Source organism: Oncorhynchus kisutch, linkage group LG22 (assembly GCF_002021735.2).
Source record: "Oncorhynchus kisutch isolate 150728-3 linkage group LG22, Okis_V2, whole genome shotgun sequence".
NCBI classification, from domain to species: Eukaryota; Metazoa; Chordata; class Actinopteri; order Salmoniformes; family Salmonidae; genus Oncorhynchus; species Oncorhynchus kisutch.
The window spans coordinates 35905840-35922612 of record NC_034195.2 but is presented as its reverse complement, the minus strand read 5'-3'; the positions used below and the strand labels follow the sequence as shown (position 1 = coordinate 35922612).

General features: G+C 43.2%; 1 protein-coding gene across 4 annotated transcripts in view; it reads right to left on the bottom strand.

Annotated features, from left to right (window-relative positions):
- Positions 1 to 16773, bottom strand: part of LOC109866866 (casein kinase I-like) — a 63519-nt gene that overhangs the window by 5394 nt on the left and 41352 nt on the right. The window contains exons 5-13 of one of the 4 annotated variants that reach the window (XM_020455744.2): positions 15376 to 15527; positions 15013 to 15247; positions 12298 to 12383; positions 11891 to 11975; positions 7451 to 7599; positions 7057 to 7164; positions 4927 to 5040; positions 2935 to 3041; positions 360 to 383 (exon numbers count right to left, since the gene is read on the bottom strand). In XM_020455744.2, the coding sequence (XP_020311333.1) occupies positions 360 to 383; positions 2935 to 3041; positions 4927 to 5040; positions 7057 to 7164; positions 7451 to 7599; positions 11891 to 11975; positions 12298 to 12383; positions 15013 to 15247; positions 15376 to 15527 (1060 nt within the window). The remainder of the gene's footprint in view (positions 1 to 359; positions 384 to 2934; positions 3042 to 4926; positions 5041 to 7056; positions 7165 to 7450; positions 7600 to 11890; positions 11976 to 12297; positions 12384 to 15012; positions 15248 to 15375; positions 15528 to 16773) is intronic. The other 3 variants (XM_031801489.1, XM_020455745.2, XM_020455746.2) reach the window with 3 other exon arrangements.

The window sequence follows — 16773 nt, the reverse complement described above, 5'->3', positions numbered from 1 at the left end:
AGGTAACTGTATAACCAACGTTGCAGATCTTTGTGAACCCCATACGAATGCCATCACAAATCCGTTCTTGACGGAGACAAGCACTGTGTGGCTATGGCCTTAAGTCTTTCCAGTTGAGCTACATAATCATACTTCAGCTCCTCTTAGTAGTGTGAAAAGGATATTAGACACTTCATGTGAGAAGCCTCAAATCCAATATGAAAGCAACATTGTTATTTGTTTAATGGAATGTCAAGGGTGAAGCCAATAAACCAACACAGTGCTGGATATGTTGTCTGGTGCTAGTCTGGTGGTATTCATTTAGTGCTAGTCTGGTCCACTCCCTTTGAATGGCTGATGTGTATGGGAGTGGGACTCACCACAGGTTGAGCATTTTCACGCAGCTACAGAGAGAGTGTGAGGAGAAAAGACAGATTAATACTGTACAGAGACCGAGACAACGATGCAAGATAGTCCTTGTGCAAGGTAGAACCACATGCATGCACACACACACACAAAGAGTGTGGCTAAGGACAATCGCAGTTCATGCAAGGGAAACTAAAACAAAGACAGAAAGGTGAAAGTATGAGGGGAATTTTGTTATTTTTTTGTTTTAGCGAGAAAGTATATTTTCAGATTCAAATAATTCAGATAATCAGAAATTGTAAGAATTTTGCCCCATATCATAATTGAAACTAACTGAACCAAAATGTGTTTTTTTTGCAGATTATCAGTTCACCACCCGGTCCCGACAGGTTCCTGCCACAAGAGACAACTTGTTTGGACATGATTTTATCCCAGCTCAGGCAGTTTGATTTCTTGTATCTAATACGCTTTCACGGTACTTCAAACTGGTTGGAATTGGACAGTTAGTCAGTCTCATGGACTGAGCAAGAGTTATAGTAAAGAAATTATCCAAAATACCACTGTCATAAATAGTCTTCCGATACATTTCTTCAACGTCTTCACTGACATTTTTAACCTCTCACTGACCCAGTCTGTAATATCTACATGTTTCAAGCAGACCACTATAGTCCCTGTGCCCAAGAACATCAAGGTAACCTGTCTAAATGACTATTGACCCGTAGCACTCATCTGTAGCTTTGAAAGCCTGGACATGGCCTTCATCTGCAACTGGATCCTGGACTGCCTGACAGGACGCACCTAGGTGGTGATGGTAGGCAACAACACATTGATCACAGGGGCCCCTCAGGGTTGTGTGCTTAGTTCGCTCCTGTAGTCCCTGTTCACCCACGAATGCGTGGCCACGCATGACTCCATTACCATCATTAAGTTTGCAGAAGGTGGTAGGCCTGATCACCTACAACCACGAGACAGCCTATAGGGATGTCAGAGACCTGGCAGTGTGGTGCCAGGACAACCTCTTCCTCAACGTCAGCATGACAAAGGAGCTGATCATGGATTACAGGAAATGGAGGGTCGAGCATGCCCCCCATTCACGTTGACAGGGCTGAAGTGAAGAGAGTCGAGAGCTTCAAGTTCCTCAGTTTCCACATCACTAAGGATCTATTATGGTCCAAACACACAAATGCAGTCATGAGGAGTGCACAATAATGCCTCTTCCCCCTCAGGATGATGAACAGATTTGGCTTGGGCCCTCAGATCCTCAACAATGTCTACAGCATCACCACTGAGAGCATCTTGACTGGCTGCATCCCCACTTGGTATGTCAACTACTTGGCATCTGACAGCAAGGCGCTGCGCAGAGGGTAGTGCGTACGGCCCAGTACATCACTGGGGCAGAGCTCCCTGCTATCCAGGACCTCTACAACAGGCGGTGACAGAGGAAGGCCCTAAGAATTGTTGAAGACTTCAGCCACCCGTAATAGACTGTTCTCTCTGCTACCGCATGGTAAGCGGTATCGATGCACGAAGTCTGGAACCAACAGGACCCTGAATAGCTTTTATCCCCAAGCCATAAGACAGCTAAATAGTTAGCTATTTGGTTAACTATTTAACTAACTGGACAATCAGCAGTGCACTAACTTTTTTTTACTCATCACATATGCTACTGCTACATCCAAACGGCCTCAAGTGCAGACCACGTGTACGGCGTTGTGTGTGTGAGCAGTTTGCTGATGTCAACGTTGTGAACAGAGGGACCCATGGTGGCAGTGGGGTTATGGTACGGGCAGGCATAAGCTATGGACAACAAACAAATTAGCATTTTATCGATGGCAATTTGAATGCACAGAGAAACCGTGATGAGATCCTGAGGCTCGTTGTCGTCCCATTCATCCACCTCTGTCGCCTCATGTTTCAGCATGATAACGCACAGCTCCATGTCGCAAGGATCTGTACACAATTACTGGAAGCTGAAAATGTCCCTGTTCTTACATGGCTTGCATACTCACCAGACATGTCACCTAATGAGCATGTTTCTGACAATATGTTTCCTGTCAATATCCAGCAACTTCGCAGTCATTGAAGAGGATTGGGACAACATTCCACAGGCCACAATCAACAGCCTGATCAACTCTATGCGAAAGAGATATGTCGTGCTGCATGAGGCAAATGGCGGTCATACCAGATAGTGACTTGAATTTTTTGAATTTTTTAAAAGTTATCTATTCCCATTCATGTGAAATCCATAGGTCAGGGCCGAATACATTTATTTCCATTTCCGGTTTTCCTTAAATTAATTGTGTCTCAGTAAAATCATAGAAATTGTTGCAAGTTTATATTTTCATTTAGCATATTATTCAGTGTTTTACTTTTCTATTATTTCTCTTTTCTTTCTCTCTGCATTGTTGGGAACGGCCCGAAAGTAAGCATTTCACTGTTAGTCCGCACTTGTTTACAAAGAATGTGACAAATAAAATTTGATTTGATTACAACTAAAAAACGAAGTGCTTTCGAAAGGGACAGATGACCAAGCAAAAATGGGGAGAGACCGAGCTAGCTACGACAGAAGAAAAAGCAGCAGAAACGTACTTGGCCTCATCCACCACCTCCACGTCGGCCTGCGCTGCGATAGGTGCGTTGGAGTGGGCCGTCATTGGGTCATCAGCATTCAGTTCCCCATTGGTGGAGCTGACCACCTGAGGCACATGGGAAAAAAAGTCATATCAGCCATGCAAAAATAAAGATAATTCTGCTAGATGACTAAATGCCGACATTGCGTCGTAAGATTAACAAAACACTGTCATGATCATACTATAGCCCAAAGTGTCATGATAACATCTTGTGACAACCAACTTAACTCTGTCACGAGTCACATAAAACTGTTACTCAAATATGCATGTTGGCTAGGTCTACTGCTAGCTAACTCAATTTTGTATTAGTTTATTCAAAAGTGTTTTTCCCCCACTCCAAATACAAACATACATATGCAAACAACTACTAACAGAAATAAACTACATCCTCTGCCCAGACCCGTACGCTCACACCTCCATCCTTAGTACCTGCATTATTGTTTGTCACATGGCCTTATATTGTACCGATTTGTTTTTCCTTGGTCGCAGATGCCATTTCAATAATCGATCATTCGATTTTTCCATTGTGTTAATTGATTTCCACGTTGTCATACGTTTTTTCCAGATGAGTGATGAGAATCGTCCGGTCCATTGGGTATCACTATACCCTCATATGCCATGTCTTTAAATATGCATACAGACTGATTAAAATTAAGTTTACATTGTAATACTTCTGACAGCCAACTTTCTAGCTCCACCCATACATTTAGGATTTTATAGCATTCCCAGAAAACATGGACTAACAATCATTGTTAGTTTTACACTTCAGACATGACTCTGCCGTTGTGCTGTAGAATGTGATTTTTTTTCTCACTTGTATGATAAATTATATACATTAGTTTATACTGCATTGACATACATTTTCATTAACTGCAATTTCATTAACTGCAATTTCATTAGTTATGCGCCAACTTTCCCCCCCATCTTGTGCCAATATCAGTTATTTTAAGTCTTGGTTAAAATAGTTTGGGCTTTTTTCTTCTAAGAGATTGTCAGTTGGATATGCTCTCTGCAAGGTTTGGTATATATCTAACCTATCATATGAACATTATTTTCTGACTCAAATAAGATTCCCTCAAGGTTGCTCTGATGTTCAAAATATTGTGTGATATGTAACTTAAGAATGTATTTCAAATTAGTCAGTCCAAAATGACTTTAATTCTGTCATGGACATTAATGTATTTCCTGTTACCAAGTCATTTACAGTTTCTATGCCTTTAGTTTACCAATTTATCGGTGAATTCTGAAAAGCTATGCTAGCCAACAATCTTAACTACAACTAATAATTTCAAGAAAGCGTAATGGCAGTTGTCATAAGCTGTTATGACATCAGCTCTGTAATGACTGCTTACGGCATCTTGCCCGTTCGGTCACAAACATTACAGTAATACGTAGGCCCTCATGACAGAAATATAATATAAGTTAAGTTATAGTAAAGTTACTGATTTCCATCCATACAGCTTAGCCACTTCCAGACATCCATGTGTGGTGTCACTTATGTGGCTCATTAGCCTTCACTCTACTCCCGGTCTCCCTTAATGGGAAAGGATCTTGCTTGAGTGTGAGTGAACATGTGTCTGGTGGGTCTTGTGAACCGGTCTCTCCCTGTCTGCCGCCTCCTCAGACTAAATGTCTGCATGCTGCTATGAAAAAGCTGGTCCCTCCCTGTCTTGCTCCTGAACACAACATGTTAATCATCATTGCTGTTGATCAACATACCATAACATCTTCGCATACAGAGTACAACATCTATCTTAAGAGCAGAGAGCGGGTGAAAGCAATGTGGCGAGGGCCCCACCTATGAAGAGTTTCTGCCATATTGTTTTCATCTTTTATGTCCCTTCGTATCTGTGGGCTAGAGGGCTATCAAGGACATAGGCAACGAAGCAGGTTTTTTGGTTTGGAAGCCAGCCACTAAGTAGTAGTCGGTATCTCAGTGGTTGGTGTATACCTGCACAGAGCCCCCATGCCTGTCTGCGGCCAGGTGGGAGCTGCTCAGGTAGGAGGAGTTTGTCTGCCGGTGGGGCTGTGCATCCCATGCCCCTCTGCGGTCTGATGCTGCTGTCTGGTTGGTTGGGGAGGCGGATGGGCAGAGCAAGATGTGGGTGGGCGGTGCAAGTGAGTGAGAGCAGCAGGTGCCAACAGGCCATGCAACGCAGGAAAACAAAGAAAAGAGGTGAGACGCATTACGAAGCTGGGAATACGTGTAAGCAATTGAAAACAACCAGGTCAAAACAAAAAAAGTATGGCAAAATTAGACATTTAAAAAGGTAGACTCAGCAAAATGACATTGCCACGAGCAGCATCGCCGATATCGAAATGAGCGATATGCAACACTTCACTCTCATATAGTATCTGCGCATGTGCAAAGGTTGGCGACCGCGTGGTAGCCACGGGACCAAAACAGCGGAGAAGTAGAGCCTCACGTTTCAACACTAAGTTGTTGCGGAAATTAACCCTTAATCTACTTCATATGGCTGAGTCTACCTTAATTTGATTTCTGATTTTAAAGCAAAACATTTTAGACAGTTATAAGAAACCTTGTATGTATGTTTGACATATTTTTCTGTATTACCATATTTTATAACCCTGGTGGCTTTCCGAAGAGACTTGCAATTGTTTCTTTGTCCTGGCTGCATTGATTGAGTAGTCTGGGCCAGCAAGCACTGCTTTATCCCCCCATGTATCTCGTTCTTTCACTGTTCCCCTGGACAGGACAGGTTGCACGTGACAGGACATTGAGGGATTAGCTACTAAAAGTTGTTGCAGGGGGCTTTGGCAGGGGTCTTATGCAGTCTGGGAGCTTTCAACTGGTAATTACTGTGAGTTCATTTCAGACTGGTTGTCATGTCCTGTATTGCGGGTCTGAAGTCCTGGCTCAATAAAACAACTCGTGCTTGGAGATACTGATGGGGTGATATGCGTCTACCTACTCAAAACCAAGGATGTTTCCTTTCTCCCCCTCTCATTTCTCTCCTTTTTTCTACCTCTAGTTCTCTTCAAGTCCACTCTGCCTTATTCACCTTCCTCTTTCTCCCTCTACCTAAATCTCCCCTCCATCTCAATTCCTTCCTCTTCCCTCTGTCTCTCCAGCTTGCTCTTACAATCCCTTTTTGGCACATACTGGAGCACCAATGGAGACAGGTGGGTTGTTGTTCAGAGCTGAAGCAATGATTAGAGATAAGTCTGGGACTCCTGGGCGCAGCGCCACACACACTCACGTAGAACTACTCTAGCTGCAGCCAATCAAATTTGAGACAAGCTTCACTGCCTGTTGGTAGCCATCGCTGGAGGACATCCAACTATGAAATTCCTTTTGCGTCTCTCCATGCCTCTTTCTGGTTGAACACAGTTAGGTAGAGGCGGAGATGGATGAGGTATTTTGGTGCCAACAGCAACTCATCTAAAAGATCAGCTGAGACTACATGTTAGGTTCTAATTTCAACCTGAAAGCTCCTTTTGCTTCTGTCTTTTCCAAAAGCGGAGATGCTGAGAAATATTATTTTTTACTCGAACTGTTAGAAAATCAAGCCATATAGCACCAAACCAACCGAAAAAATATTTGAGAGGAAAGCTTGAAGTGTGTGGAGCATAAGGAAAGCCACCCAGTTGGAAAAAAACTATATGGACTACTACTCTTTTGCCTTAAAATTGTACGAATTTAAATGGTGTTGGACTTACTGTAGTGTAAACTGTAAAGCTTGTTGAGAGCTAGTGTGATCTATTTAGACAATCCCAAAACCATAATCATAAGTCTTGCAACTCCATAGCATTGAAACTAATTCTACAGTAGGTCACTTATACAAGGTGTTCAAGCAAGCAATACTTATTCATTGTCCTTGTGGCTGGTAAGGTGAGGACCAACACCATTTCAATCTCCTTCAATTTAGGAATTGGCTCTCCTATTGAGAAATTCCATGTCCAAATCAACTGACAGGAATGGAAATAGTATTGACTAGAACCATGCACATTTTCATCACAAGGATTAGTATATTCATGAATTTGTTTATTCCAGTAGATTTTCTGGAAATTATTGGCTTTTTCAGATGAACAGGCAGAGCTGAAGTGAGACTGTGTTTACCTGGTTCCGTAGGGGTTGTTGCTGCGAGGGCCTGTCTCTGTTAGCGTTGCTTTCTCTCGTGATGGCAGACGCACCCGAGTCCACGTTGACAGCCCCCACTGGAGTAGGCTGAGAGAAAGAGTGAAAGCGAGAGACTGACAGGTAAACAAAAAGGCTCAAGGAAATATATATATTTTTATTATTTCACGTGTTTTAAATTCTCTACTTTTGATTTCCCAACTTTCCAGCTATGAAAAGGTACACAAATAGTTATTATACAAAAACAAAAAGGAATTAACAGTTAGCAAGCTGCTGTAAATCAGAACATTTACTCTAGTCTTTCAACAGCTGCTATTTGACAATTGTAGTTGAGACTACACTTATGCTATTTAGCACGTGAACGCTAGCTTCTCACAATCGGTCTGCCATCCCAGTCGTAGGTGTAGTCAAAGGTGTATCCTTTACGCTCAAGCAGCTCGGTGAACAGAGTCCTCAAATACTCGTAGTCGGGCTTCTCAAAGAAGTCCAATCGCCGCACGTAGCGCAGGTAGGTGGCCATCTCTTCTACAAATGGGGAAACACAGTCAACATGGTTCAGGCAAAACAAGAGGCCCATCTAGTCATACCAGACAATTGAGTGCACTAAGGCCACATTTTCCCCTCTACTGATGGTTTGTCACAAAAACTGCTGCTTTATTTGTAAATATTTGTAAACAGCTTGTGCACGTTATCTAAGGAAGTCTCGAGGTTGCTCGCCTGAGGTAAAGTATATCATAATAAACTGTAGACCACACTATCTACCTAAAGATTATCTGTATTTTTCGTAGCTGTCTACATACCACCACAGACCGATGCTGGCACTAAAACCGCAATCAATGAGCTGTATACCGCCATAAGAAAACAGGAAAATGCTCATCCAGAGGCGGCGCTCCTCGTGGCCGGGGACTTTAATTCAGGGAAACGTAAATCAGTTTTACCTCATTTATATCAGCACGTTAAATGTGCAACTAAAGGAAAATAAATCTTAGACCACCTTACTCCACACACAGAGACGCATACAAAGCTCTCCCTCACACTCCATTTGGCAAATCTGACCATAATTCTATCCTCCTGATTCCCGCTTACACGCAAAAATGAAAGCATGAAGCACCAGTGACTAGCTATATAAAAAAAAGTGGTCAGATGAAGCAGATGCTAAACTACAGGACTGTTTTTCAAGCACAGACTGGAATATGTTCCGGGATTCTTCCAATGGCATTAAGTACACCACATCAGTCACTGGCTTTATCAATAAGTGCATCGATGACGTCGTCCCCACAGTGACTGTACGTACATACCCCAACCAGAAGCCATGGATTACAGGCAACATTCGGACTGAGCTAAAGGGTAGAGCTGCCGCTTTCAAGGAGTGGGACTCTAACCCGGAAGCTTCTAAGAAATCCCACTCTGCAACCTATGCTTGCTTCAAGGCTAGTAACACTGAAACATGCATCAGCTGTTCCGGGCAACAGTGTGATCACGCTTTCTGCAGCCGATGTGAGTAAGACCTTTAAACAGGTCAACATTCACAAGGCTGCAAGGGTCAGACGGATTACCAGGACGTGTACTGCCAGCATGCAAGTGTCATCATTGACATTTTCAACATGTCCCTGATTGAGTCTGTAATACCAACATGTTTCAAGCAGACCACCATAGTCCCTGTGCCCAAGAACACTAAGGTAACGTGCCTAAATGACTACCAACCTGTAGCACTCACGCCTGTAACCATGAAATGCTTTGAAAGGCTGGTCATAGCTCATAAAAACCATTATCCCAGAAACACTAGACCCAAAATGTGCATACCACCCCAACAGATCCACAGATGATGCAAGCTCTATTGCACTCCACACTGCCCTTTCACACATGGACAAAAGAAACACCTACAGTGCCTTGCGAAAGTATTCGGCCCCCTTGAACTTTGCGACCTTTTGCCACATTTCAGGCTTCAAACATAAAGATATACTTTCGCAAGGCACTGTATATGAGAATGCTATTCATTGACTACAGCTCAGTGTTCAACACCATAGTGCCCTCATAGCTCATCACTAAGCTAAGGACCCTGGGACTAAACATCTCCCTCTGCAACTGGATCCTGGACTTCCCGATGGGCTGCCCCCAGGTGGTATGGGTAGGTAACAACACATCCGCCACGCTGATCCTCAACTTGGGGACCCCTCAGGGGTGCATGCTCAGTCCCCTCCTGTACTCCCTGTTCACGCATAACTCCACGGCCAGGGACGACTCCAACACCAGCATTCACTTTGCCGATGACACAGCAATGGTAGGCCTGATCACCGACGAGCCCGCCTATAGGTTAGGTGGTCAGAGACCTGACCGTGTGGTACAAGGACAACAACCTCTCCCGCAACATGACCTAGACAAAGGAGATGATTGTGGATTACAGGAAAAGGAGGACTGAGCACGCCCCCATTCTCATCGGTGGGGCTGTAGTGGAGCAGGTTGAGAGCTTCAAGTTCCTTGGCGTCCATGTCACCAACAAACTAACATGATCCAAGCACACCAAGACCGTCGTGAAGAGGGCATGACAAAACCTATTCCCCCTCAGGCGACTGAAAAGATTTGTCATGGGTCCTCAGATCCTCAAAACATTTTACAGCTGCACCAATCGATGGGGTGCATCACTACCTGGTAAGGCAACTGCTCTGCCTCCGACCGCAAGGCACTACAGAGGGTAGTGCGTACCCCCAGTAAATCACCGGGACCAAGTCGTAAAAATAGTCCAAGACACCAGCCACCCTAGTCATAGACTGTCGTCTCTGCTACCGCACGGCAAGCGGTACCGGAGTGCCAAGTCTAGGTCCCAGAAGCTTCTAAACAGCTTCTACCCCCAAGCCATAAGACTGCTGAACAAGTAAACTAATTGCTACCCAGAATATTTGCATTGCTTTTACACTCAGTTTATTATCTATGCATAGTCATTTGAATAACTCTACCTTCATGTACATATCACCTTGACCCCGGTGCCCCCCGCACATTGACTCTGTACCGTTACCCCCTGTATATAGCCCGCTATTGTTATTTACTGCTGCTCTTTAATTATTTGTTATTCTTATCTATTACTATTTTTAGTTATTTTCTTGAAACTGCATTGTTGGTTAAGGGCTTGTAAGTAAGCATTTCACTGTAAGGTGAATACCTGTTGTATTCGGCGCATGTGACAAATACAATTTGATTTGCCATCTGTGGAGAGACTTGAAAATAGCTGATTTGATTTATATAGCAAATGTGCCCACTGATTTTGGCACATGCTCTTCAGCCAATAGCTCGCAGGTAGGCTACCTACATTGAGATTATTATGGATAAGAGCGATATTATTTGTATCTATCAAACGGCAGCCAAGCTTTCGAGTCGTGTAAGTTGTGGGAGGACCACACAAAATATTGAGTGACTACTTCAATATGATGGTTATATCAATATTTGCACATTTCTCGTATAATTCATTTTTAACAACCCAAAGACACCACCATGTCAAACTAATAAATTGTCAGCATTTCAAAAATTTAACCGGCAGTTCCTGTTTCCATCAGCTAAATTCATCCGCATGAAAAGTTGATGGAAACATGGTGTCTTGCAAATACATGCTCCATCATTCACTCTCCTATGCGCCTGTCCTCCAAGAAGCATCTTCTGCTAACTTAACTTCTTTGGGATAGGGGGTAGCATTTTCACTTTTGGATGAAAAGCGTGCACAGAGAACTGCCTCCTACTCAGTCCCAGATGCTAATATATGCATATTATTAGTATTGGGATAGAAAACAATGTGAAGTTTCTAAAACTGTTTGAATGATGTCTGAGTATAACAGAACGCATATGGCAGGCAAAAACCTGAGAAAAAAATCCAAATAGGAAGTGGGAAATCTGAGGTTTGTAGTTTTTGAACTCAGCCCCTATCGAATACACAGTGGGATATGGGTCATTTTGCACTTCCTAAGGCTTCCACTAGATGTCAACCGCCTTTAGAACGTTGTTTCAGGCTTCTACTGTGAAGGGGGGCCGAATGAGAGGGGATTGAGTCAGAGGTATGGCAGCAGCCTCAATCTCAGTCACGCGCATTCACATGAGGTAGCTCTCGTTCCATTGCTTTTCTACAGACAACGGAATTCTCCAGTTGGAACATTGAACATTTATGATAAAAACAACCTAAAGATCGATGCTATACTTAGTTTGACAAGTTTCTACGACCTGTAATATAACTTTTTAAACTTTTCGTCCGACGTTCAGCTGGACCTGAACGCGCGTTTGGATTTGTTTATCAAACGCCCTAACAAAATAAGCTATTTGGACATAAATTATGAACTTTATCGAACAAAACATACATGTATTGTGTAACATGAAGTCCTATGAGTGTCATCTGATGAAGATCAAAGGTTAATTTGATCTCTATTTGTGACTCCTCTCTGGCTGGAAAAATGGCTGAGTTTTTCTGTGACTTGGTGGTGACCTCACATAATCGTTTGTGGAGCTTTCGCTGTAAAGCATTTTTGAAATCAGACACTGGCTGGATTTACGAGAAATGTATCTTTAAAATGGTGCCTAATACTTGATTGTTTGAGAAATTTGATTTATGTGATTTCTGTTGATTTGTATTTGGCGCACTGCAATTTCATTTGGTTGTGGGCGAGGGGTTCCGCTAGCGGAACGGGGTTAGCGGAACCCCAGTCCAAGTCCAGCTCACTCTAGATTATTCTATTGTGATTATTAACTGCCATAACATGCAGTGCAAAGTGTGTGTTCTAGGAAATGTAACCATTTCAAAGGCATGTACTAGTGTCATGGTGGAAGATTGGCATAATACCTGGAAAGCTTTCACAGAGGACCTCGATGGGAGTGTTGCGCTTGGTGTCGCCAATCTTCTGGTATCGCTCTTTCAGGGTGTCAGCCTGTAGGTAGAAGGCACAAATAGAGTCCAAACACACTTTTGCCATCTTTTCTCCCTCCCTTCAACCCAATGTTACATTTCGCTTTCCCTCCTCCTAGCCAGTCTTTCAATCACCCACTTTATCGCTCCTGTGCTTCCTTTAGGTGAACATTCCTTCTCTCTCTCTCCTTGAATCACAACTAGTAGCGCATCACACATCATAGCAAAATGCTTTGCAACAAAAAACAAAAACAAGCATTTCTTATTGGACAAGCTCTGATAGTACCTCTCCATTTTGTGCCTACTGAACATGACCCAGCTGACATCATGCCTAGCTCCCCTACCTTGAGTCCTTGCCACGGCAGACTCCCTCGTAGGAAATACATGAACATGTGGCCCAGGGCTTCCAGGTCATCCCGTCGACTTTGCTCTGAAACAAAAAGGGAGGGGTGTCCGTTTTCAGCGGTGACCAATATATAGCCTTTCTACCATACTCCTGTGTTGGAGGTCTTGCTCCACACGCACACACATCTCCACACATCAAAAGTTTATTTGTATCATTTTCTACATTGAAGAATAATAGTGAAGACATCAAAACTACGAAAGAAAACATGGAATCGTTTAGCATATTTTAGATTCTTCAAAGTAGCCACTCTTTGCCTTGACAGCTTTGCACACGCTTGGCACTCTCTCAACCATCTTCACCTGGAATGCTTTTCCAACAGTCTTGAAGGATTTCCCACATATGCTGAGCACTTGTTGGCTGCTTTTCCTTCACTCTGCCGGACCAACTCATCCCAAAACATCTCAATTGGGTTGAGGTCGGGTGATTGTGGAGGCCAGGTTATCTGATGCAGCACTCCATCTTGGTCAAATAGCCCTTCCACAGCCTGGAGGTGTGATAGGTCATTGTCCTGTTGAAAAACAAATGATAGTCCCACTGAGCACAAACCAGAAGGGATGGCGTATTGCTGCTGAAAGCTGTGGTAGCCATGGTGGTTAAGTGTGCCTTGAATTATAAATAAATCATTGACAGTGTCACCAGCAAAGTATCCCCACACCATGACACCACCTCCTCCATGCTTCACAGTGGGAACCACACATGCAGAGATAATCCATTCACCTACACTGCGTCTCACAAAAACACAGCGGTTGGAACCAAAAATCTAAAATTTGGACTCATCAGACCAAAGGACAGATTTCCACCGGGCTACTGTCCATCGCTCGTGTTCCTTGGCCCAAGCAAGTCTCTTCTTATTGGTGTCCTTTAGTAATAGTTTCTTTGCAGCAATTCAACCATGAAGGCCTGATTCCCGTAGTCCCCCCCCTGAACAGCTGATGCTGAGATGTGTCTGTTACTTAAACTCTGAAGCATTTATTTGGGCTGCCATTTCTGAGGCTGGTAACTGTAATGAACTTATCCTCTGCAGCAGAGGTAACGCTGCATCTTCCTTTCCTGTGGCGGTCCTCATGAGCCAGTTTCATCATGGCGCTTTATGGTTTTTGCAACTGCAGGAAGAATCTTTCAAATTTTCCAGATGACTGACCTTCAGGTCTTAAAAGTAAAGGACTGTCGTTATTCTTGGCTTATTTGAGCTGTTCATGCCATACTATGGACTTTTTACTTTACTTAATTAGGGCTATCTTCTGTATACCACCCCTACCATGTCACAGCACAAGTGGCACAAACGCATTAACTTCTTTGGGATAGGGGGCAGCATTTTCACTTTTGGATGAATAAATAGCGTGCCCAGAGTCAACTGCCTCCTACTCAGTCCCAGATGCTAATATATGCATATTATTAGTATTATTGGATACAAAACAATCTGAAGTTTCTAAAACTGTTTGAATGATGTCTGAGTATAACAGAAATCATATGGCAGGCAGAAACCTGAAAAAAATCCAAACAGGAAGTGGGAAATCTGAGTTGTAGTTTTTGAACTCAGCCCCTATCGAATACACAGTGGGATATGGGTTATGTTGCACTTCCTAAGGCTTCCACTAGTTGTCAACCGCCTTTAGAACGTTGTTTCAGGCTTCTCATGTGAAGGGGAGCCGGGTGGGAGCTGTTTCACTAAGGGGTCTGCCAGCAGCCTCGTTCTCAGTCACGCGCATTTCACATGAGGTAGCTCTCGTTCCATCGCTTTTCTACAGACAATGGAATTCTCCGGTTGGAACATTATTGAACATTTATGATAAAAACATCCTAAATATTGATTCTATACTTATATTACATGTCGTAGAAACTTGAGAAACTCTGTAGCTCTGTCAGAGTCACCATTGTGTTCTTGGTCACCTCTGACCTTCTCCCCCGATTTCTCAGGTTTGGCCAGGTCTAGGAAGTCTTGGTGGTTCCAAACTTCTCCCATTTAAGAATGCTGGAGGCCACTTTGTTCTTGGGGATCTTCAATGCTGCAGAAATGTTTTGGTACCCTTCCCCAGATCTGTGCCTCGACACAATCCGGTCTCGGCACTCTACTGACAATTCCAGCGACCTCATGGCTTGGTTTTTGCTCTGACATGCACTGTCAAATGTTAGCCCTTATATAGACAGATGTGTGCCTTTCCAAATCATGACCAACCAATTGAATTTACCACAGGTGGACCAATCAAGTTGTAGAAACATCAAGGATGATCAATGGAATTAGGATGCACCTGAGCTCAATTTCGAGTCTCATAGCAAAGGGTCTGAATACTGGTGTAAAAATAATCAGTTTCTTATTTGTAATAAATTTGCACACATTCCTAAAAACCTGTTTTTACTTTATCATTATGGGGGTATTGTGTGTAGATTGGTGAGAAAAAATATATATTTAATCAATTTTAGAATAAGGCTGTAATGTAACAAAATGTGGGAAATGTCTAGGGGTCTGACTGCTTTCCGAATGCACTGTATGTACACAGGTTACAAAAATCTCAAAGGCAATGCCCTTCAAATTGTAGAGTTCAACCAATCAAATATGAGAGCAGCCTATACTGTATCCATGTAAGTACCACTCAGGGAAGTTGAGGCGAGAAGTTAAGTTGTGTGGTAGAGTGGAGCAGTACTGTAGCCCTACCTTTTCCTAAGTGGGTGTTAATAGACATGTAGCGGGCGGTCCCTGTGAGGCTCTTGTGTTCCCTGTAGGGGATGTGTTTTTTGGTCTCGGGGTCGATGTACTCTTTGGCCAGGCCAAAGTCGATTATGTGGATGATGTGCTCCTGCTTGTGCCCCTGCCGCCCGATGAGGAAGTTCTCTGGCTTCACGTCTCGGTAGATGAGGTTCTTGGAGTGGACGTACTCCATCCGGGAGAGCTGAGGAGTGGAGAAGTGTGTGACAGTCAAACAGATGCACAAGTGGACACACTGGCAAATACAATCAGAACACTGATATAATTAAAGAAAATAAGATTCTTCGTCATTTAGATGCTAGCCGAACTTACCAGCTGAATAGCCATCATCAAAACGGTCTTAAGAGAGAAGGTCCTGTCACAGAGGTCAAAGAGGTCTTCTAGACTGGGACCCAGCAGCTCCAAAACCATGGCATTGTATTTCCCACATGGCCCAAAGTAGAAGACCTGAGGAAGACCCTCCGCTGAGAGAGAAAGAGAGGGAATTTGATTTAGAGAGAAGTTCATTTAAACTGAATCCACTTATCAGTTGATAATCATATAAGCATAATTTGGAGTTCAGATTATGCAGGGTGTTCCATATTTTTTTTGTATATGCGTGAGGGCGTTGCAGTAGACTTCACATGCCCATTTGATGCTCTACCTGTAATTATAGTGAACAAAAATATAATACGCAACAGGAAACAATTTCATAGATTTTACTGAGTAACAGCTCATATGAGGAAATCAGTCAAATAAATAATCAATGGATTTCACATGACTGGGAATACAGATATGCATCGGTTGGTCAAAGATAACTTTAAAAAATAAATAGTCCTCACAACAGACCTCAAGATCTCGTCATGGAATTCTTGTACATTTAAATTGGCATAGATAAAATGCAATTGTGTTCGTTGCTGGTAGCTTATGCCTGCCCATACCATAACCCCACTGCCACCACGGCGCACTCTGTTTACAACGTTGATATCACCAAACCGCTCGCCCACACGATGCCATACACATGGATTGCGGTTGTGAGGCCAGTTAGATGTACTGCCAAATTCTCTAAAACATTGGAAACGGGTTATGGTAGAGAATATAACATGAAATTCTCTGGCAGCAGCTCTGGTGGATATTCCTGCAGTCAGCATGCCAATTGTACACTCCCTCAAAATGAGACATCTGTGGCACTGTGTTGTGTGACAAAACTACACATTTTAGAGTAGCCTTTTATTGTCCCCAGCACAAAGTGCACCTGTGTAATGATCATGCTGTTTAATCAGCTTCTTGATATGCCACACGTCTTGGCAAAGGAGAAATGCCCACTACTAGGGATGTAAACAAATTTCTACAAAACATTTGAGAGGAAAATGTTTTTTGTGCGTATGAAAAATATTTGGTATGTTTCATTTTGGCACATGAAACATGGGACCAACACTTTACATGTTGCATTTATATATTTTTTAAATGTAGTTTGTCCTAGTCACATGCAGGACTTCTGCAAATTATAACTACTGCTCGTCTCAGCACTTCACAGGTGGCAACTAAAGAAGGCCCAAGCTGTTAGGTTGGGCTTTGTCATGTCGCAGAGAGTTGTACTGAATTGTATGTTTCAGCCATTGGAGGCCATCTGCTGTATCCATCTCAGGAGGAACAGAGGGGTATGCTGCCCAGAGGAACCTGGGGAAGCTAATAACAAGGGTCATGAAACTCAACTAGAACCTCCAATTT